Raw genomic sequence first — 23,560 nt, 5'->3', positions numbered from 1 at the left:
TAGTTTGAATTTTAGTGACGTCATGTGAAAAGCAAGAATATGGGGCTCAAATGTCCTTTTTATTCATGACAGGCAATTTGAGCCATTAAAATACGAAAGGGAAAGACTTAACGAGAGTTTAAAAATTTTAAAATTTACAAGGATTTGTATGGAAAACCACTCAAGCGTGACTGGGTGGCAAGAGTTGTTTTCTCATACAAATCCCTCTAAGTTTCGGTGGCTCTTGCAATCGCTTCCTTTGAGATACACGGCTGAAAATTTACAGGTTAAAAAATGGAAAAAGATCGCTTTTAAGTTTGTGATTGAAAAAAAACCGGTATGGTCCCCGAAAAACTTTAACAAAACATTTTATAACAAATTGGACCATTTTTCTAGAGAAGATGGAAACAGAAATCTAGTTAATGCAGAGGTTCATAGTTGGCGCTACTCCTGCATTGATTAGAGGACGGAAAGAAATTAATTCTAGTTTCCCCCCTCGGCGTTAGCTTTCTTTCCAACGTATCCACGTCTATTTTTTGACATACATCCTTTCCTGGAACGTTTTCTCTCCAAAAAGCCGTATTTTTTGTAATGGAGTAAGTTCGTCTGCCACTAGTTAATTCAAAGGTACAGCAGGACGCGGTCCACATCTCTGAAGGAACGTTTACACGAAAACTCGTATCATCCTGGTAGTTACTGAATCCACCGCTGCCAAAGAATCTCGTTTCTAAGGGACCATTAAATGTCGATGGAATCGCTCCGACAACAATGAACATCCGAACGTTTTGTACCACATCTGCTGTTCCTTCCCTCAAACAATTAACTTGACCCCACCGAACGAGGTAACCTTCACACGTTTTCCATGGGCCTGAATTAAAAACCCCAAACTGAGGAACGGCATTAGTGTAAACGAAAGTCTGTTTCTTTTTTTCTTGATCCCCTATTCCGTACCGGGACGCTATCAAGTGTCCCCTGTGCATTACAACTTTAACCTTATCACCTGAAGACGGCGTCGGGTTCAATTTTTTGTACCAATTTTTATCTCTTAACTTTCTCACTCGTGGTCCTCGTATCTGGTAGTAGATTTCGCGTTTAGAGGCCTCCCAGTAGTCATCTGTGTTCTGCTGAAAATGTCCATTCAGCGTCGTCCCGCTTTCTCGAAATTTAGCATCCGCTCCTGTTGGGCGATGGCCGTCCGCTGCCGATAGTTGGCTCCCGTTAACTACTGTCGCGGCGTAAAGTGGTATTCGATTATTACAGTCATAAAGAATTGCCACCGTATTACTTTCGCATAAAAACCTAAAATCTTTTCCAGAGACAACGCTTTTGGCATGTGCGTACCGTTCTAGACCGTTTGGCAAATGGTTCAATATGTTTAGGCGAGACACTCGATTTCCACGAACATTGCAGGCGCCGAGGAAGTTACATTCACATCCCAATAAACCTGCAGCACCTACAGTGCTACAGCGGGGCTGTGCTGTTGTCCCAAAACACATACAGCTAACTAATGCTAATACGATCGCAGCAAAACCCGCCATGGCAACACAAAAGTAAATGAGCAGGTTCAGAATATCGAATTTATTGTCTAAGCAGTACTAAAAACTGTGCTTGCCCTGACAAGTTCTGATTGGGTACTCAAAAAAGCCGAAAATAGTTTGAACAATACGTGGCAACAAACGAAGTAAGAACAAAACAAAAGATAATAAGATTGCCTTATTCCCACTTCCTGTTTTTCCCGCTGAACATAGGCGAAAATTGTGAGAACTGAAAGTCTCTAAATGCAAGGAGACTTATACCTTACATAATGCAGAATAATTCTCGAGTACGCCCTACATGCGAGTGCAGAAAAATGGCAACAAAAGCCACTTCGTTTTAACGGTTTCAATATTTTTGTGTGTGCCTGTGTGTATGCGAGTATGTATTTATACCACAGCAACTCTAAGAGTCTCCACAGACAGAGATTTAAATTCTAGGGGAATATTTCGACCTTGGGATTAAACGGTGAGACGTGACTGGCATTATCACAAGTAAAAACACGAAACCGGAGTTATTATGTTCACAAACAAGTTGAACGGACTCCAAAATCGGTCTCCGGTTTGTGGTATCCCTCTTCTTCCTAACCGCTAAAAATAAAAATGAAAAACTTCCCAGAAATATTCACTTTTGTCCGCATTGACCACATTATTTGAGCCTTGTTCGCAGGGCGTTATACTGCCCCATTAAGAACAGATTATTTGTCGCTTAAGCCATCTTCGAGGTAGACAGACGCAAATCAGACAAAATAGATCAAAACGCCCCTTAAAAGTGCAGAGAAAAATCAACCAAGAAAAAGACCCATGCTGTAGATTTTAAACAACTTGCCAACAAAATGATACAAGCAAGAATAGTGCGCTTGTTTAGCTAGTAAAGCGAAACCAGAAAAAAATACATTAAATTGTGACGTAGATATTCATTCATAGTCTAAGTAGCTTTTCTTTTTCTTTCTTTCTTTCTGTCTTTTTTTTCTTTTTTTTTTCAGTGCGATTGTATCAATCAGAATCCTAGGTTCCTGTTGTCGGAAACCAACATCCATATTTTGAATTCAACCTCACTTCGTCTTCATGTGCGACATTCGTCAACGTTGATACTTTCGATGACTATGTCAATTGCACATCACTTTTGTAAAGATTGCTAAGATAGTAACTAAAACTGCCCCCTCTTACAATAAATAAACAAATAAGTACAATACTTTTTTATTAATCAATATGTGTCTACTGTTCCAAATTGTTGCTCCACGGCTGTACAGTTGTAAAAACGCCCATATAAGCGAATCCTGATTTAAAATTTGGAATTTTGGAATCCGGAATACAGGTCAAGGAATGTAGAATTCAACTGACGATTGAAATCCGGAATCCAATTTCAACAGACAAACTATCCAGAATTCAGTATCTGAAATTCAGAAGGGTGGAATCCATAATCTAAGACTGTCTTGGATTCCTTTACATGGCGCGAATGATTTGTTGGGGCTTAGAGATAATCATTTACATGTCTTGCCTCAGCAAAATTTCCGCGTTTAATTAAACCAGTAGCGGAAGCCGAAAAATGGAGCATACTTCCTTGCAAAGCTATATCGTCCTCTGTTAGTTTTCAAGAAATCACTCGCATCCCTTCCCAGCAGCGTGAATGTACTTTTGCTAACCCAGTGGTTTAAGTCAACAGTACAAAAACAACAAACAAACAACCAAAACAAAAAAGGGCCACCCATTCCACTGAAGTTAAGCATCAATTCATTACTTGGCTAAGAAAACATTTATAACTTCATTAGTAGATTAATTTCGTCTCTTTAGAACTACCATAAAAATTCAAAACACAGTAGCTATTAATAATGGTATCAGTAAATCGCACAAACATTTTAAATTTCACATTTTTGTAAGAAACAATGACGTGGCTTTGACTTAACAGTACGTTCCAAAACAGATGACACTATTGGTTATCAATGAAGTGAAAATATGATTAAAGGAAGGACCTATATTTGGGTTATGACGGAATCCATCAGGAAATTGAGTAATTTTTACTTTCAGTGGACAAAAACCTTGTACCAGAATATTTTAAGCCATATCGCATTTACACTTTTCAAGGGCTATAGATGTATCTAGTTGTAGCTTTTGCTAAGTGCCAACGAAAGAAAAAGAATTTGCCTATATCACCGGTTTTAGCTCCAGTGTTTACACAAACATTTCAGCTGCTGAGGCGAGAATTTCCACTACAAGCACTCCTCGTTCCTACATTTCTGCCATGCTCTTGGCCTTAAAATCGCTCTTATTCTTCTGCTTAGACATTTTTGAACCTTAAACTTGTCGAGTTTCAATCAGCGAAAGGGAAATAACATAGGATAGCGCGAACTTCAAATAGCGAGTTGTTGTTCGTACAAGTACAGTAGTGTGGCAGAGAACAACGTCCGAACTTGTTTACAACAAACGGGTCATCAAAAGTCACGTGAAACTACACGTTAAATCTAACGCTACTAAAATCCCCAGGGAATCTACACCTTACATTACACTTACATTACACTTTTCATAGCACGATCGAGAATTTTTCTGCCTGCTGTAATGCTTCGCGTGGCATTAAGCTGGCTCCCTCGCAAGCCGACCGTCTTCGCTCGGCTTGCTCGTTGGCAATTAGTTGTCTGTAATAACACCAAAGACAATTTCTTTCGGGAGCCCTTTCAAAATGCACAGGAATTGAGAAAACACATGTAAAATCGTCAGTATAGTATGGTGTCTCTGCAGTTAATCCAAGTTATTTCTGAAATATTTATTAATATGACTACTTTCTTTTCGTTTACGTTTTGTAAACTGCATGGATGAAGATAAACAACATTTTAGATCTTATAGATGATACTGCTTACCATTGCAAGGGCTAAAATGCTGCTCTCTCCAGAAACTGATCGGGTGCCAAGTTTTATGAAATCTTCACCTTCAGTTATAAACAAAAATATACTGAATGTACAGGTAAAATATATATTACGTGGAGATTTTTTCTTACGACGTCACAAAGCGCTATAACCTAGTGGCGATATAAAATTAATAGAGGAGGAAAATTATTATGCAGACACGGGCTCTACGATTTTGTCTGGAGTTGTCTTTGACCCGGTGTTCACTGTAAAGACTCGGGTTGCATTGAAGCCGTCTCCCTACGTCACGGCTGTCTATTGTTAATTTTGTTACTGTTGGTCAATAACGTCTGCCAAGAAATTAATGCTTGTAAATGGGTAAATGACAAAATTGCAACCTCTGTGTAAACACGTAGGTCTCCCATTATATCAAACGTTTAACAAACAACAGAGAGATGAACTTTTGAAAACTGAAAGTCCAACAACTGCAAGACAACAACAAAACGTGATTGCAATATCTTCATCCTCCCTCGTTAAGATTTTCAAGCCGTTCCTTTTCTTGTATTTCTTGTGCAAGTTATGAGGGGTTCTTTTTATGTTTCATTCAATTTGATGGCAGTAGAGTGTAATTCCCAGCGTTCAAAGTTTGATAGATTTCGTGACAAAGCGCCATTAGGATTCCATACGATTGAAGTCTTCCTGACATCAGATCCCGACTTTAATTAACATACCCAACTCTCCGATTCCGGATAAAGAATTAAATTTATAATTTAGTAAACTTATTATTTCATCTTGATCAGTCTCAGTTGCTTTTCAGTAAACAGCGAAGAAAACAACAAACGGTCAAATATCCACACGGTAAAATATCACTTAAAGCAAAACCCCAATGACCAAAGTCGAGCTTCTGTCGCTAATCATTTAACAGCCCCCAAACCTAGTACTAATTGCTCTTCACAAACGTTTGCTACGACGTTTACAAACATTTTCCGTGCTTACAGCGTCTTTTTCGTTCTTGTTTTTTCTTTTACCTTGTGTTGAAATGAAAAATGTTGATCGATTTAATGGTTCAGACTTGGCGTGATCATGGGCGCGCCGTGACATTGGATACAAATTTACAAAAGGCTAAAGCTTACTAACTCTTCTGCCTACATTCGTGATATTAACGTTATATTTCAATTTTACGAATTTCAGCTCATGATTTTGCCCCTAGTGTTATCGACATACACCGGCATGCGATATTTCCACGTGTGAATCAACCGTTGTACCAATATAATACAACTAACGAAGCCAACTGTGGTGTCAATGAAACCGAAATTCCGGTGTATTGTTAGGCCGCTATTCCAATATTCTTTGGTTTGTTTAATGTTTTAACTAGAAAAAAATCATATTTTCTCACCTCCACTGATTAGAAATATCCTTTATAAGCTTCAGCAGTCACTCGCCCTCGTGTCAGTCTGGGGTCTGAGGTTTCCGTAAGAAAGGAGCTGCGGTCAATTTGGTCAGCGGAATAAGCTAGCAGAGAGGGGTACCAGCGGAGCAAGAGCATCGTCATTAACATCATCATCATTGTCATCGTCGACGTGTATTGCTTTTTTAGAACAACAAATAAGTAAATAACTACACGTTGCTATCAGCTTTGCAGTAGTCTTTGGACTTCCCGATTTTTGTTCTTAATATTGTAGCTGATTAGATCTCTTTTCTCCAACGTTGACCACCAGCAGGATCTTCGTGCACGGTTTTTCCCTAAAAAGATTTTTGCATGACTTTGCCTTCAATTTCTCATGGGACTAACAATCTTCCCTTAAGAAACTGCAAACAAAACTGATTCAAAACTTTGTGGGGAAAACCAATGGAAACGTAACGTGAATTTGGCAGAATTCATGGATCTTTTTGGATCTCGGCAAGTTTAATAACTTGAAGGCGTTATTTCCAGGTCGATGTATATAAGCTGTTCAAAAGTTTTTTTACTGAAAAGGTTAATTAATTGTTTCATTATTAAGGGAATTAAAATACTACATCTCAAGCAATTTACAGAGGCCATGCCATTTTAATATTTTTCGCTTCATGTCTACTTTGGGGGAAATTTTGCAGATTCTGACAATAAATTCAACTATACACGTCATAGTGACATCAGACTACGTCATTAAGGGAATCGCGTTATGCTTAGAAGTTGTAAATAACGAGTACATTATGTTATCTGATTTTGGTGGCCGTAGGATGAGCGGTTTTCAAATTATAAAGGGGGGGGGGGGGGGGTTCGGGGATCCCACGGTCGCAGGAGGCAAAAAAAGGCCTGACTAGGGTTAATACACTGTACATACATACAGTTAAGCTAGTGAGGGCAAAGTTCGCAAAAATTCAGTCCACGGAAAGAACGGTTCAAGGAACTGTATTCTTTTTGCTCGAAGCCTGGCAATTCGTTGTACACGCACGAGTCGATGCAATCCGGAGGCCCCGCCTTCAGTTCCCGCCCTGGGCCCAGTTGTTCGAAGACGGATTAGCGCTTAACCCGGGGTTAAATTTAACCTGGGTTTCTTTTTCTTGTGTTCAAAAGCAATTTTCTGCGCTAATTTTAGAGCTTCCAATCATCAACTTGTAGACAAAAAGAACTAAAACTGAAATGCCTTTTAAGCTTTCAAATATGAATACAAATCTCGCACTAACCCTGGGTTAACTTAACCCAGCTTTGAACAACTTGGCCCTGACCGTTAGGTGGATTAGTTCCCGGCAGCACTGAGTTTAAATCTTCGATCATGCTTGTAAAATAGGTAACTCCAGCCATCTGGGATTCTTAACCTTGTTATGTTTTAATCGAAGTATTTGATTCCATATCCGGAAAAGTTCCTTAAGGACAGAGGATTATTAAGTGTGTATTGAATCCCGCTTCATCGGACGTAGATACCGCAAAATTAATTTTCTTAAACACATGGTATCCCGGGGCCTGTTTAGTTTATGAGGCCTGTTTAGTTTCTTAAATCAAATTGTAGAACTTGTGCCGAACGCTCTTATTTTCTCGAAAAGTTACAACAAAATCGATTCCGACTATCGAGTGTACAATGATCTTTCTCCCTGATATTCCTTTCAAGAGAATACATAATGTGATACTAAGTCTAGCATTTTTAGTTATTCCGTAAAATCCGCATGGTTATGAAGGCCATAAATGGATCAAGGCAATGATTAAAATTATGAGAAAATTTTAAGGTCATAGGGTATTAATAGCCTTTTATATATAATATATATAAGAAATAATTATACAGAAACTAAAAGATAACTATTTACATCAATTTTCATGGAATTATTCCAAAAAAAAGGAAGTGGTCCAGGGGAGATCGAAATTCCTCATCCTTACAAACAAACAAAATGTCGGGGAATTTACGGATTAGTTGATCCACCTAACCGCGTAAAGTTTAGAGCGGTTTTCACTTGACTGTCGTAAAACCAAAACCAAAGTAAATACACTAGCCAACCAAAGGGCGTAGTAAAACCAAAACCAAACCAATTCCTCAATTACTTTCGACAGTCAAGTGAAAACCGCTCTATTGCCAAAATAGGTATGAAGGCTTGTACACAATCAAGTAGACACCTCTTCGCCGAATTATTCGCAACTGACAAACCTAATTACGTCACTTTAAGCTATAAATATAACTCTGGCATTCAGCCTGAATAAAATATCACATAGGTTAGTGTATTTAAAGCGAAACAGGTAAAAGGCTTTTTAACACACAACAGCCACTTAAGTTCCGATATCGTAAAGAACCGAGTTTTGTTTCGAAGGCGCAAGAGAGTCATGAAAAAGGTGAGGTTTACTTATAAAGTTAGTTTTCATACAACACAAACCTGCTTTAAACGTTAAAATCGGGGTAAGTCTTGAGTTTTCACGGGCGCAGGATTACAATCCAACGGCCAATTTCCAAAAAAAAATTATCGCTCAGTGCCTCAATCACTTCCGGGATATGTTTGATATAGCTAGTGAACGAAACTCAAAATGCCTCTCTGAAAAGTTAAAGATCCATCTGCGATGAAAAGACATGCAATATTCTTTCAGGCTTTTGGTTTTTTGTAATGTTATGATACGACAATTTGTAAGTTACAAGAGTTCAAGAACGATTCATAAATGCAGTAGGCTTCAGAACCATTGTCCTCATTCAAAAGAGGAAAAGTCGGTTGCAAAACTTCGGGGTTTGAGTATGTCGCCGTTATTTCTTTGTACTTAAATTCCAGTATTGATTACTTGTACATTTCACCTGCAATTTCTAATCTGTTAAACAAGAACAAAAAATGTTGCGCTCACCTCGTAAATTATTTACAAGCTGTTGACATGATATTACTTCAGGTATACATTAACACTGCCGCGTGAGAGGGACGTCTAAAAATTGTAATTTGTAATTTGTTAAACCACGGAGCATTTAGGAGTTCTTAAGAACTCACTCGTTGAAACTTTTCCGTACGTTTCAGTTCGAATTGGAATTTAGAAGTGTTGGTTTTTAAGGAGAGGAGGAAACCGTGGTACCCTGAAATAAACCTCGCGGAGCAAGGGAGACATCCGACAACAAACTCATCCCAAATATGGCTTCGACGCCAGGACTCGAACCTCGGCCACATTGGTGGGAGGCGAGTGCTCTCACCACTGCGCTACCCTTGCTCCCCGGTTTATCTTAGGAGAGGTATTCCCTGAGCTTTTATTGGACCTTTCTTCTTTCCGGAGAAGCAGAAGAGAAAACAGCTATTCAAGGCCGCTCCCAAAAAGCGCAACAAAGGCAGGGCACCTTTCTTTCACTTTCGGTGCATTTATCTCAAGTGTCTATTGTTACCATCCTCCCTTGTTCTTTTTCTGCGTCTTCGTCTCCGCTAAGCAAAGAAGAGATTCTTGATTCTGGACACTTAAAGTTCCTATGAAAGAGCAACCAGAATTTTTCGAATTATGGGTGCTAGGAAATTGTCACTTATTTTCATAATTCTAGTCACGCGTTAAACATTTTTCTTGCTCATATTACTCTTTACTTCTTTGCAAAACAACAACCCTTAAAACCAAAAAAATGATAAGTTCAAAGTTCAAGCCACTGCGGTTAATACCTGTTTTTTTTTTCTCCGAAAAGTTTATAATGGAAATTACTTCCGCTTTCTTGAAGCATAATTCATCCCATCTTTCAAGAAAACAACGAGTGAATGTCAGTTTTGGTATTACCTCTCAAGTTGCTTTCAGCTGAATAAAAACATTGCTCTGTCTCCCGTTTACGTCATATTGTTAAATTTATTGGCAGAACCCAATTATAACAGTTTTTCCCCTTAAAGTAGCCATAAAGCGATTGAAAAATACATAAATAGTAAGGTGCCTAATAAAATGGTAAATTTAACTATAATACATTGATAATTGGTGATGTTTTGATGATGTCGTTTATTATGCATCAGTCAATTCCAGCTGCGCCCAGCACCCCCCCCCCCCCCGGGCTACTGCGGGGCATTTGCCCGCCTTGTCAGTCCCGGGGGTGGGGCATTTGCAAATTTTGTGCTGCCCGGGGGCCGGGCATTTGCCAACCCCGGGGCCATTCCTGAGCTTTTGACACGCACGCGGTTTCCTATCAGAAAATAACTACACAGAGGATTTTACTGGGAAAGAAAGCAGATTGGCTCATCTGTCAAGGACAGGAAAAATTGAAGAGGTTTCTAAAGGCATGTTCTTGATTTTATGCATGCATTTCTTCATTGCCTATCGAGCCAGAATTACATAGGGAAATCGTGAGCTATCGACGTGAATCAACGTTGTTTGGTTATTGAATCAAATTTCTGTTGAGATTATTTAAAAAACATCCTTTCATATTTATAAAACTATTCATAACATATAACTTGACAGCGCTCTATTATTTTGATGTCAATGATTTTACTTCAATACTAAAATTATAAACTGGTGCATGTCGTTGCGGCGTGAAGTCCTAATTGGAATCATAGCGCTATTACATAGAAAGACGTTAATTGAAACAAAAAATTGCACATTAAAATGCTGAAAACGGCACTATTCGACTATGCGATCAATGAAAAATGTTGCAGTGTTTACGGAGGACGGGGCATTTGCCCTCTTTTTTCGTCCCCAACCCGGGGGATTTGACAGCTCAAGAGTCCCCATCCCCGGGAATTTGCCATTCAAGGCAAAAAAAATGCTAATGCCCGGGGGTTTGCCCGGGGGGGCGCTGGGCGCAGCCGGAATTGACTGATGCATTACTAAAGAAGAAACTGAAAACATCCATGTTTAAATCGAAGTAATCGTGAACTAAAATGATATCTGTGTATAAAAAGATGCTTAGGAAGCAAAAAATCTTCAAGCTATGAAAATTCGAGATCATATTTTCTTCTTTTTTCTCAAATTGTTCACTAAAAAACCTAGATTACATTAACAGTTATATATTTAACAATTAGTTCATGCGTCAGCGTGCGTATGTCGAGATATTGAGCACGCGGGAAGTTTAGAGAGCACGAAAGAGGCGTAACTCTAGCCTCTTGAGTGCTCTCCAAACTTCCCAAGTGCTCAATATCTCGACATGCGCACAGCTGCAGAATGAACTAATTGTTTTATAACATTATCAACGCGGCACCTCATTTTGAAAGAAGCGAAATTGTCTTTGCTGCTCCTCGATGCGTCGTTTATACACTTCGATACCCGTCAACAATTCATTTCATATATTTCAATTAAATCTCGTCTTAGGTCGGTCAAAAACTGAAGGGTGAACTCATGCATGAAAATGGACTTTTATTTTGACCAAATGCAAAATTCTCATATGTGAAAGAAAAACAAACCTGCTATCTGATTGGCTTATTTACAACAGGCCACAACCTCGCGTTTGAATGACAGTTGACTTACGAACAGTTCCAGGAAGGCATAATTCTAAATTATTTTCTTGTTTATTACCCACGCAAGGAATGCATTTTAAAAGCACTTTCATGTCAAAAATGTGTAGAACTTTTACAACTTAAATCAAGGGAAAAATAGAAAACTCAAGTCAAAGTCCCCGGCTGAAATCGGAGTCCAAAGTGCCGTGCACATGTGCTTGTTGTACCGTGCAGTTGTTGAAGAGCGATCCAGGAAAGCTGCTTGACGTTCCCGTTGTCATCGCGCTGTGTTCTTGAATTTAGGTGCGGTCGTTTATCGGATTGCCAGAAAAAAAGGAATTTTCGGCGTTCAGACTTCTAGAAAGGACATCGCTGCACTGCTGAAGTTGTGATGTCGAAGGCCGTGTGTTGTACTGCGCCAAACTCTGCTCACTGCGGTGACCGGATATCGCCATAATATGGCGATTTTGGACGCCGGCGTTTGACCTATGGGGCGCCAAATGTATTTTTATTATTTAGAATGGTTATTTGTATATAACTAGAAAAAGGGTGGTTATTTACAAATAACCACATTACAGTTTTGTTATTTCTAAATAACCAAAATATAAAATTGGTTATTTACAAATACCCAAAACTGAAATTTGGTTATTTAGCAAATAACCAAAAATTAAAAAGTGGTTATTTCTAAATAACCAAATGCGCGATTGGTTATTTATTAAATAACCAAACTGCGAGATTGGTTATTTATTAAATAACCAAAATGCGAGATTGGTTATTTATAAACAAACTGGACAATTGGTTAGTTAGTAAATAAACAAACATGGACGACTAAAAATCCAAAAATGTGCAAAAATGGTTATTTACCTAATTTGGTCTTAGCAAGTGGCCACGTGGCCCATTTTCCCGCTCATTTCCCATAACGACTTGCAGACTTCTATTTCCAACATGGCTTCTTCCACTTCCTTCACTTTCCTCTTTTCTCTTTCATTTACCTTCTTTCACCCTCATTTTCCTTCATTTACTTTCATTTTCCTCCGTACACCTTCATTCGTTTTCATTAATCTTTATTCACCTTCATTTATTTTAATTCACCTTCATTCTAATTCATTTACCTTCATTCACACTCATCCTTCGTCATTAATTTTCAGCTTCCTACATAGGCCTTCATTTACCTTTGCCTTCTTTCACCTTCATCTACCGTCATCTTCCACCATTAGCCTTCACTCACCTTCATCTACCCCCATTAGCCTTTATCTACGGTCATCTACAATGATCAGCCTTCTTTTACCTTCATACGCCTACATCTACCACCATTAGTCTTCATTTACCGTCATCTACTTCAGTTGGTTTTCATGATAGTCCAGAGATTATCCAACGAATTGTCGTGCCGTCACATTATTTATTTCTGACTAATTTTTTCCCTTGTCCTTCAATCTTCAGACATCACACATGTTCAAAAATAATTTTGCATTTCCGTGAAACGTATCGTATTTTACATTGTTTTGTTATACAACAGGGTCTTAACGAGGTATATATTTTCCCGACTGATCTCACCTTTTGGCCATAAAATTTTGATACCTGATCCAAAATTATTGCAAATCCTGATCCCTGATCCCATGAAAATATTTGATCCCTGGAGTCAATTCTGTACTTGCTAAAAACTGAATGAAATACCAAACACAGTGTCTCTCTTTTCGATTTTGTTTTACAATTTTATTGGTCACATCACTCGCTGACTGGGGAATTAAAGTTGTCTCCCGTCTGTTCTTTCTAGTTATCATAATTTCTATCATAATCCGTTCCACTTTAGAGCTCACATAATGATGTATCTTCTAATAAACCTTTCTCACGCAAGTGGGGAGGAAAGTTGTAGCGCCGAAGGCGACCCAACCTAGTGGGATCTGGGGGCATGCTCCCCCAGAAAATTTTTAAATTTAGGGTCTCGGAAATCCTGTTCCAGCGCTTTCCTCGGGACATTTTCAGTAAATTAATACGCAGGAATATGCTGCTTTCCTGCTCCTGAGATCTCTTTGGGCAAAGATTGGCTTGACCAATATTCAAAAGTACCTACAGAATTCCACAATATCAGGATGATTAGAGAATCCTGTCGCAATAGGCTTCGCGTTACGGGTGAGCCATCTTGGATGATCGTCAAAACTACTCAGGAACTATTTTTCTTGCTTCCCCCCAAACCGCCCCCCGCCCCCTAAGTAGTTTTGACACTCATCCAAGATGGCAGCCGTAACGCAAAGTGCTCGATCTCGACGATCTTACGGAAAAATAGGGACTGTGAACAGTCTGTAGTGGGATGTATCAGATTTGGATCGATCAGTAGCTAACTTCAAAGCAGCTCGGAGCCATTTCTGCATTTAACCGCGCTATGTTTTTGAAAGAAGCCACGTTGGAAATAGAAGTCTGCCAGTCGTTATGGGAACTGATCGGGAAAATGGGCCACGTGGCCACTTGCTAAGACCAAATTAGGTAAATAACCATTTCTGTATTAAATAACCATTTTTGCACAGTTTGGATTTTTAATCGTCTATTTTTGTTTATTTACTAAATTACCAATTGTCCAGTTTGTTTATAAATAACCAATTTTCCATTCTGCCTGCATTTTGGTTATTTAATAAATAACCAATTTCGCATTTTGGTTATTTAATAAATAACCAATCTCGCATTTGGTTATTTAGAAATAACCACTTTTTAATTTTTGGTTATTTGCTAAATAAACAAATTTCAGTTTTACCAATTTTATATTTTGGTTATTTAGAAATAATAAAACTGTAATGTGGTTATTTGTAAATAACCGCCCTTTTTTGGTTATTTACAAATAACCACTCTAAATAATAAAAATACATTTGGCGCCCCATATTTGACCACAAGGTGATTGCGGTGGCCCTGACGCTGTGGTTTGTGTAGAATTTCGACAGTTCGACAGCCCTGCTGATGCGATTGGTCTTTCATCGTACCAAACTTCGTCATCGTATTTCCAGTGCTTCTTCGGATATTGAAAAAATGCATCGCATTTAGGGTTTAACTTCGCCAGGTAAATTTTCATGGCTTTGTAACCGTCGTTTTCTTCAGGGGTTTCGTACATCCTTGCCAAATTTTCATGGCTCGAGACGTCACTAAGTCCTCCAGGATGATTTCTGGTTGCTTCATCGTGCGCTATTGTGACGAACTTTCTTCCAGAGGCATCAGCTTCAAATTTGAAACTTGACCTTTTGAGTTCCCTCTGGCCTTCTCTTCCTCTCCGACAAAAGAACAGGACAACATGAAACCACACATTTTGAAGCAAGGTAAGAGGGCTGGTAGGTGCAATGGCTTGAGAAGTTTTAAGCTTCTTTAAATCTTCATCTTCAATCGCTGGCTTGTGCTTCACATTCTCCTTTCCTTGGCGCTTTAAATGGACAATCTGCGCATTCAGCATCTCATTTGATCTTTTCAAACGTGGGCCCGGCGTTACAACATAGCAGGGAATCATCACACTAGCTGACGGACAAAACAATCACAAGGACTACAAGTATTTATTCAAATAAACCCATTTCGGAAAAAAAAACCTTGAAAAACTAGAAATTTGATTAATATTGACTCATTTAGCCGAAATAAGAACCTTAACGCTCAAAAAAATTGGCTAAAAAAAAGAATCCTGTCAGAACTACAGACTGCAGGTAGTAGTTAATCATTATGCATGTAACAGGCCATCTTCATGGCCTCTTAATGTGAGACAAGCAACCAAAATTAAGATTAACATTGTCAGAGTTTAAAACTCTCCACAGTATAATCTACCCGCTAGAAAGAAAAAAAGAAAATCTCTGAGGGATGAAAACGCTAAAGTCACGTTCCACTAGCTTATGATTGTGTTTGGCCTGTCAACACCGAATTTCCTGCTGTTTGATGAAGTACAATAGCAGTGTCATTTCGTCGTTGTGATTGGCTCTTCCCACCGTCGGCGCGCAAAGTCTCCCCTGGGAACCGTTCTAATTATAAATCTACTCGGGAAAGGGTTGACTCCAAGGGCTTGTATGGGAGATGGAGGCTCCATTTGATGGGCTCCTGTCTTTATTCAGTATTCTGACTCTTCGCGGTTTTACAAATCTGAATCCCTTCTGGCTACAGAACTATTTTTCGCCCAGTGCAATGTATTTTTTTTCTTGTACTTTTCATTTCGATCTCTTGCCACTATATTATGTCCCGTATCAATTTTAATACCTAAGTTCTTATGAGTACCTAGTAAAGAACATAACATCACCACAAATAAAGTAAATCATCTATTAAGTCCTCCCCCCGCCACTCAAATAAGCCTCCTTCTTCTTCACTAATAAATGATAGCCTTTATTATTCAATCACGCACGACTGTAAAACTTCGTGTGGACCGATCCGTGATGATTTATTTGCCATCTGGAAGTTCGGATTTGATTCTGATCCTACCTTCAACCTTCTTGTACATTAGAACTGATACCATCGTCTTTTCTAAATAAATTAAGCCCTCCCTCGCAACTAAGCTCCCCCCACAAATGGGTTTGAAATAAATAAGCCCCCGGGGGGGTTTAACCTCGGACGTACAGGCAAATTCATACCCCCACTTTGCTAAAATAGTGGGGGGGGGGGGGGGGGTGAAGGACCCCCCCCCCCCCCACCCCCCGCAGAGTTTTTGATAAGTTGCAGTATTTCGAAACGATTTTGCCTTCAGTGGAAAGTCTTTGATCTTTTCAACAAGATGAGGTACATTTTATGGGTGGTAACGCTGCTGGAGGCCTGTGACGTCACCAACAATGGCTCCATCTTTTACCAAGAATTAGAAATTAAGTTAAAACCGCGATAAATAAGCACTTTACATCATTTACTCCATAAGCTTTATTATTATTGTTGAAAGAAGTTGTTGGTGAGTTTTTCGTCTAGGAAATAACTCAAAAGAGGCCTGGGGATGGCAACTACCCCCTTCCCCTCTTGTACGTCCGAGGGTAAATAGAGGATTTACGGTATGCTTGTTGTTCCACAGCAGGGTCCAGCAGAACGATACATAGAAAACCTTAAATTGCAAGAGGAGGTGGGTGAAGCCTCACGGACTGTGGAGAAACAAGAAAGGCAGATAGAGGCTTTACTGAGTCAAGTAGGAGAAATTAATGAGACAGGACGTTTGACAAAGGCAAAGGTTGGAACAACTTTACGATATTTCAAGTTTTCTTCTTTCTGATTGGTCAAACATGCTGTTTCTAATAAATAGCAATAATGAAACCGAAAGTCCCCTTTTGTTTTTGCGCATTCCCTGATGAAAGGAAACTTGCTCTTCTATTCAACCAATCTAACTAGAAAGGGTAAAAGGACGAAATAAAAAACAAAAGAAAAGAAAAGAAAACATTGTTTCATTTTTTTTTCAGAACATATTGAAAAGAAACTGGAAGTCTGCATTAATCATACTCCTGTTCATGACAGTAGCTGTTCTGGCAACAATAGTATCTGTCTACATACCTCAAAGGTAACTGAGATATCCTTTAACATGTTTTCAACAGCGCGTACTCTTGTTGGTTGCTTTAATGTTACCTGATCTCTAACATTAAAACTGTTTCCCTCCAAAAGTCCCTCAACGAGAACTATTGGAAAAACTATGACATCTTAGACTACAGGGCATTGTTACTCGCGAATGTTGACTTCGATTTGCCTCGTTCCTAGGCCTCATTATTACGCGCGGCCAAAGCGTTTCGGATCACGTGGCTCGCGTCAGATACGTCACTGAAGTGAATTTACCGAGAGGGACTGGGAAAACGCCGTACAGGGACTAGGTAAGACCGCGATCTGGCTAGGTTCACAAGGTACTCGACGAATTTTCGACCGGCTGAAAATTTTGACTAGACACTTCTTTCATTAGGAAACGTTCAATATTTACGCTCTGTTTACGTGGAACTGATGAACCAGGTTGAATTCAGTGGTTTTACTACCTGCCTTTGCCAGGAGGTCCACTTTAGCAAATCCAAAATGGGGTCTTCAAGCTGAACTACCGCGTATTCGAAATTCATGCATTCACGCCTTTGTCGTACAGAAAAATAGACACCGCGCTGGTTAAATTTGTAACCTTTCCGGCAGAAAATGCTTTCCTTGAGCATAATAAGCACACCATTTAAATCACTGATATAATTATATGTCTTGGATTGTAGATATTCTTCTTTCCTGGATGAATCGTCTAGGAATAGATTGCTCAATTCCCTGATGCCTTTTGCACAAGGAAAAGACGGCAAATCATTCCTAAACTTTGGTAAGAACATGCTTGGACTGATGATAAACGTTCAGATGGTATAGTATTGGGTAAAATAAACGATAAAAAGGTTATATGGGTAATAAAGAAATATAAAACAGAAGGATTTCTGTTTAGCTTCGCTATAGTTTATACATGTTCGGTAAAAGGTGGCGGGGGGATGGACATTATCTGGCCATGAGTTCCAGTGATCGCATAAAGCTGGTGGAATTGGAATTATCGAATCGCTAATATTTTTGGCGGTGTACAAAATTAGTAGTAGAGTAGGGATGAAATAAACCATTTTTGAACGGGAATCTCGTTGGTGAAAAGTGAAATACATTAACTCAAATGTGTTTGTCTCATTAATAAGCTTAGGTGCTATTTTTTAGGGGTTTCTCCAGTTTGACAGATTTTCTAGTTATAATTAGGTCGGTGAATATCTTTGTTTTTGACTGGCTGACTATAACCAAAGAAACGCATTTAGAGGTTGATTCATACAGTCGAAGAAATAAGAGCTTACTCGGATGTGACTCAAAATTACTAAGCCGTAATGTAATTATACAAGTTATACTTCGTCCAACGAATCGTTTCAGTTCCGCTTCACTGAATCATGACTCGCAAATCGTGCATATTAATCAGGAGAAGACAAACTAGCTTTTTCTAGCACTAAACACAATTACTTATTTACTCGACTCCCCACCCTGCTCCTCTACAATTCAGTTATTTCCCTTCTCCTCAAATTTTTATTTTCTTTCTCCTTAAGTCGAATGACTTGCATAACGGTAATTTCCGATAGGGCAGATACTAAAAACCGTAAGCTTAATACTGATAATTGACCACTCCAGAAAATACCATAACATACCATAATGCTTTTTGTTAGTCGCCCCAAAATTTTGCATAAGCATTGTCTTCAGTTTCTCTTGGGAGTTAAAATGGCCCCAAGAGAAACTGAAAACAATGCTTATGCAAAATTTTAGGTGACAATCAAAGCGCATTATGGTATGTTATGGTATTTTATGGAGTGGACAATTACAAGACATTCAGACAATAGTTTCTGACAAAAGAAATCGCTGTAAAGTTTCCCTCAAAACTTTAGCCAGTAGGTATGGGCAAATAATGTGTTTACCTTTTCTTCAGCAACACCAAGCTTTAAAGCTTTTCCAAGGTTGTTATCCACTTGAGGAAAAGATAAGACAAATCCCTCTTGACCGCCCCTGCCCATGCCCTTAGAACTGTATAACCAGTAATCAAAAATTCTCCAATTTGACTGTTGTTTCCAATTTTTTGTCTCCGAATGACCACTTAAGGATTGCGGTCTGACTCTTTGCTTCAAGAATGTCAAAATGCTCACTGGAAAAGATCCTTCCCAGATCTTGATTACGCCCTCTTTGGATACGACATTTTAAAGGGGTATCCACTGGCAACAGGACATGATCCTGGCTTTACACACCCAATATTCCTAACAGACTACACTCCTGAAAAGCAGACTTCTGACTGTCGCTACAGTGTTCCAGCAGGTTTGGTTGTTGTGCCTGATGTGTCGTGTGAAACTACTTTCTCCTCCAAGATTATACGAAACAGACTGGAGATGTCTCAGTCCCTTGAGGCAGCCGCGAACGTTGAAGGTGCTCCTCTAAGATATTTCAAATAATTATCCATGAATGATTACTTGAATGGTCTTTCAATTGGCCATGATTTAACCCATATTTTAACAGTGACTCTTTAAACATGTTTTTAAATTCATCCTTGTTTCAGAGGGTCGAGGGAATAAAACTAACGAAACAGCATCGGTATCCATTGCTAAGAATCGAGATGATTTCTTTTGTTTCATTTGTTACATGTCAAATATGATTTCTGAAATTAATTCTAATTTAACCTAGGCTGATTCCACATTTCCTTTGTCTTCTAGCTCGAAGAGACTAAGAAAACCGATCGAGAATCAACCTTGGTTAAAAAAAATTAAACTGAAAACAAATTTAACCTGTAAAACATTCCTCTAATCCTCACAGCCAACAATAAATTCCAGTAGATCAAAATTGGTCTATTTAGGTCTGAAATCTCATCATGTGATTCCAAATGGAAACCGCGTTATTAGCTCATTCAATTTTGAAATCAAACGTACGACCTCAGACCGAATTACATTCCTTTTAGTTTAATTTCTATTGTAAATGTGCATCTCTGTTGTTCCTTTCCTCGGAGCATTGTGAAAAGTTTTTCTTAAAAGTAGCGATTTAAAGATTGAACCTCTGCTAAGTTGAGCCTAGTCTCCTTGGCAGCCGTTATTAGGGTCGTCACGCAACGCTCCTCCCCACTAGTGGGGAGGGGCGTTGCGTGACGACCCTAATAACGGCTGCCAAGGAGACTAAGTTGAGCCCTTCTTTCACATACTTTCAATATTGAGGTCTTAAAAATATATACCTTCTGTTGCTGGTTAGCACCGCTCCTTAACTAAAATAAACAAATAAAGAACCCATATCCTAAAAACTTCACTAAGTTTAGGGCCTGTTTGGATGGAGCTGGGGGACCCGATGAAGGCGGGATAACCCGCCTGTCCATATAATTTGCTCACGTTTACAAGTTAGGTGGGGTGACCCGCCGCATGTTATCTCACCTATCTGGGGTCCCCACCTCCATGTAAACAGGCCCTTAGACAATATTTTTAACAAATAGAACCCATTTTGCCATGCATCTTTTCAGTAATAGAACACAGATGACGACAAATGATGGTAAGAACAAAATAGCTTCACACGGGTCGTATGTTAGTGATGCTATGACATGTTGTTTTGAATTCTTCTATGATCTGTTACTAACCGAGGCGAGGCCATTTGCCCTTGGTATCACAGATTAAGTCTTCCGTGTTTAGGTACTCTCTAAGTCATGGGGAACGATCAATCACAGCACGCATCGGTAGCACCAAGCACATTATAGCGGAGCTCCGGCGCGCGAACGGCGCGTGGCGGATCCCCATTGCTAAGATAAATTGGTAACCTATGAAAGCAAGAAAATTTGGTTATGACGTAGCGTACGAAAGCCGACCGTCTGTACACCTATTTCATGTAAGCCGATGCCAAATGTCAGGTTATTTTGGCGAAAAAGTGTATGGCCACCCGCGTCTTGTGAACCAGAGACATCTAAAGAGTCAATAAAGACGAAAACGGAAGGCGGAAAATGTTTTTGTATCCGTGTTGTCTAAAGTATTAAGTTTAGATTAATTGTCCTGTCCACAAATTCGGAAAATAGGCAAAGAGAAAGACGGAGAAAAAGAGAAAGTAAGGCGACAGGCCAGCGAAGCTCAACGAGAAAAAGAGCTAGAACGAGATAGAAAAAACAAAGGAGACATTTTTTGTTGGAGGAACAACATGAAATTTTGCAGCGGCGGTGAGAAATGAGCGACAATGAAAAAAAGTGAACAAGAACACGTTCGACATTTCCTTCATAAAACGTGTAACCAGGAAGTTTCTGGAAGTTCTAGTTTTTAGTCGTGCAAAACAACGGCAAAGAAATGTACAAAAAAGTGTGCTGCACTTGCAAAGTTGCTTTTTTGCTAATTAGACCTATTGTTGTTTTTTTCACCGTTCTCGTCGCCTTCGCCGCTTAGCATTATATGATTTTATATTATGTTTGAGCAAACTATAAATATTATCGAGAGCTTTGCTTTTAGCCCTGGCTAAATCTATATATTATATGCGTAACCTTACCTTAAAAATAGCTCCTTCCACCGATGAGCGTGTCAGAAATCACTCTGTAGTAAAATAATTAACAGGCTGTTTGCTTTTACCATAGGCGGTGGATGGGGCTTTAAGTTTTCTGCAAGTGCAAGCTACAAAGAATCCGTGGCACAAATGTCGTCTGGAGAGTTCTTGTACATAATTTCCCAAGCGCAGTGCCGGTATTACTTCAGCAAAATGGACGTCACCGATCCACCGCCATTTCATCCGGGTTTTGTGCGCTGGGCAAAGAGTCTGGCTAAGCCAAATTCTAACAAAAATGATGTTATTCAGTTCATTAAATACTACGGAACTCATTTCGTGACGGAGGTAACATTCGGAGCAAGATTCACGAAAAACCACAAAGTCAGTCAAACAAAATATGAAGAGCTGAGAAGCAAGAAAGTAAGCGTTGAGGCCCAAGCCAGCTATTCAGGGCTCTTTAGTGTTGGAGGGGGGTTTTCAATGGATAAAGAGCAGAGATCTGCGGCTTCCAATTTTCAGAAGTCAGTGCAAACAAGCACCATCACTGTAGGTGCAGCCCCTCCTAGTAACGGTGATGCCTTGACATGGGCTTCTTCTGTCCAAGAGAATCCGGTGCCAATAACATACTCCCTGTCCGCCATCCACAACCTGTTTACTGAGAGATATTCCAAGCATCTTCCTGGAGTTAACATAGGTGTTGTGAGAGAGAAGCTGATTAATGCATCCACGAATTACTGCCAGTCTTTGAAAGACCAGGGACTGGTAGATTCGTGCGATGACAGCATTCATCTGGGAACTTGTTTGCAAGGTGTTAGAGTTCGCCAATTTGGTAATTCTTTTAGATTTTTTAAGATATTGTTTTACAATGGCCCTTATGGTTGATTACGTCACACGAGCAAATTTCACCACCAAGCTTCGTTTCTAAGCAAAATTCTTCGCATTGTGAGTAAATGAGCGTGGGTATTCTTTTCAACTCCGCTTCCATCGAAATTTATTTGTGCAAAACTCTGCAATTTTAAAATTTCAAAACGTGGCAGGGTGGTGAAATTTGCTCATGTGACGTAAACATGCATGAGGGCTATTAAACAGGTCATGATTATTCAGTGTGTTGGGAGTGACAAACGCTGGTAATAATTTCTTGAACTTCTCCCAGGGGTTGCTCCGGATTTAAAGTGAAAGGGGCGAAAACCAAAACCCAGAAAAATCCCTGGGGTTCCCAACAAAACCCACAAAAATCCCTGGACTAAACATTGACCCCCAAAAACTCCCGTGCCGAATTTTCCAGACTTGAAATTTCCAGAAAGCATTAAATGCCTGATTAAGTGATGTAGGCCGAAAAACAAAACGTTAGAAGTTGAATTTTTATGCTTGCTTATACCAGCCGAAGTTATTAAGAACCTTCAGATTGTTTCAACCCCAAAAAATCCCTACTTAAATCAAGGCACCCCAAAAAATACTTGCCAAATTTTCTTGCTCCAAAAAATTCTTCGATCATCCCCGTCACTTGAACTTCAGAATATCCCCCCTGGGGAAATTCTCCGTGTCAATTATGCTCTTTTTTTTTAGGCTATAGGCATTTGCCAAACGTAGATGAGACTGAGTGTAGAGCTATCTGCCTTCTGGAGGAAAATTGCGTTGCAGTTCAGTTCACCTTCCGGAGGGGGTGCAAGCTGCTCGACACGAAAGGAAAGTTTCAAGTTCTTACCGATAACGCAAAATTGTCGAAAACAGTCGTGTTTCTGCCGAGACTGCAAAGAGAAAAGAAGAACTTTATTTTGTATCAACTCAAAGTCAAAGCAAATCAGCAACGCCGTGCCGAACTGAAGGCCTCTAATAATACACAGTGTGCTTCCTCTTGTTCAAAAGATGCCTTTTGTCAAGCTTTTGTTATGTGTAAACCTGCGCAAGGAAGTTGGTGTGAGAAAGCTAAGGGCAACTGCCTGTTGTATTCCAAACAGCAAATAACAGCTGTTGAGAAAGATTCCGATTCCGAGCTGCATTTTGTTTGGAAAAATTACACTCAAGTTACAGAGACGTAATCAGATAAATTCTTAGACAAGCCAAAGAAATGAATATAGTCTGGATATCCTTTTTTTCATTTGTGTTTTGCATCGTTAAGTTTTTCCTTAAATTATGGATAATTCATTTTCTGATCTAGAGAAAAGGTGAGAATTTTCAAGCTAAGCATATCAACAACTATTTAGAGTATTCACTTAGCTAGCGGTAACTCGTTATTTTCAACCCACTTCTCATGAGATGAGACACTTCGTTTGCTTGAGATAAATGTATCACAACAAGAGTGTTTTATTACAATTTCTCGAAGACTTACTGTTACTTTTTATTGACTCTTTTTTTGCTTATATTATTCTAATGAAACCGCGCCTGGACATGTTTTTGACTAATTTCATTATTAAGACTACTATGTAGTTTTAGCCAACCATAAAGGCGAAGCTTTTCGTT

At 39.3% G+C, this 23,560-nt stretch overlaps 2 protein-coding genes and 1 pseudogene across 2 annotated transcripts; 1 reads left to right on the top strand and 2 right to left on the bottom strand.

The window, feature by feature from the left end:
- Positions 1 to 354: 354 nt before the first annotated feature.
- On the bottom strand, positions 355 to 1,918 carry LOC140923215 (uncharacterized). The gene has a single exon (XM_073373294.1). It carries the CDS (start codon positions 1,515 to 1,517, stop codon positions 399 to 401), a length of 1,119 nt encoding a protein of 372 aa, XP_073229395.1. The 5' UTR covers positions 1,518 to 1,918; the 3' UTR covers positions 355 to 398.
- A 9,554-nt stretch (positions 1,919 to 11,472) lies between these two features.
- Positions 11,473 to 14,603, bottom strand: LOC140922320 (uncharacterized; annotated as a pseudogene).
- A 1,576-nt stretch (positions 14,604 to 16,179) lies between these two features.
- LOC140922973 (uncharacterized) lies at positions 16,180 to 23,560 on the top strand. The gene is made up of 6 exons (XM_073373020.1): positions 16,180 to 16,328; positions 16,555 to 16,652; positions 17,329 to 17,426; positions 18,716 to 19,033; positions 21,192 to 21,929; positions 22,667 to 23,560. Exons 2-6 carry the CDS (start codon positions 16,603 to 16,605, stop codon positions 23,137 to 23,139), a joined length of 1,677 nt encoding a protein of 558 aa, XP_073229121.1. The 5' UTR covers positions 16,180 to 16,328; positions 16,555 to 16,602; the 3' UTR covers positions 23,140 to 23,560.

The sequence above is a fragment of the Porites lutea genome, chromosome 13 (assembly GCF_958299795.1).
Source record: "Porites lutea chromosome 13, jaPorLute2.1, whole genome shotgun sequence".
Classification (NCBI taxonomy): domain Eukaryota; kingdom Metazoa; phylum Cnidaria; class Anthozoa; order Scleractinia; family Poritidae; genus Porites; species Porites lutea.
The sequence above is the reverse complement of the archived record's forward strand: the minus strand, read 5'-3'. Positions and strand labels throughout refer to the sequence as shown.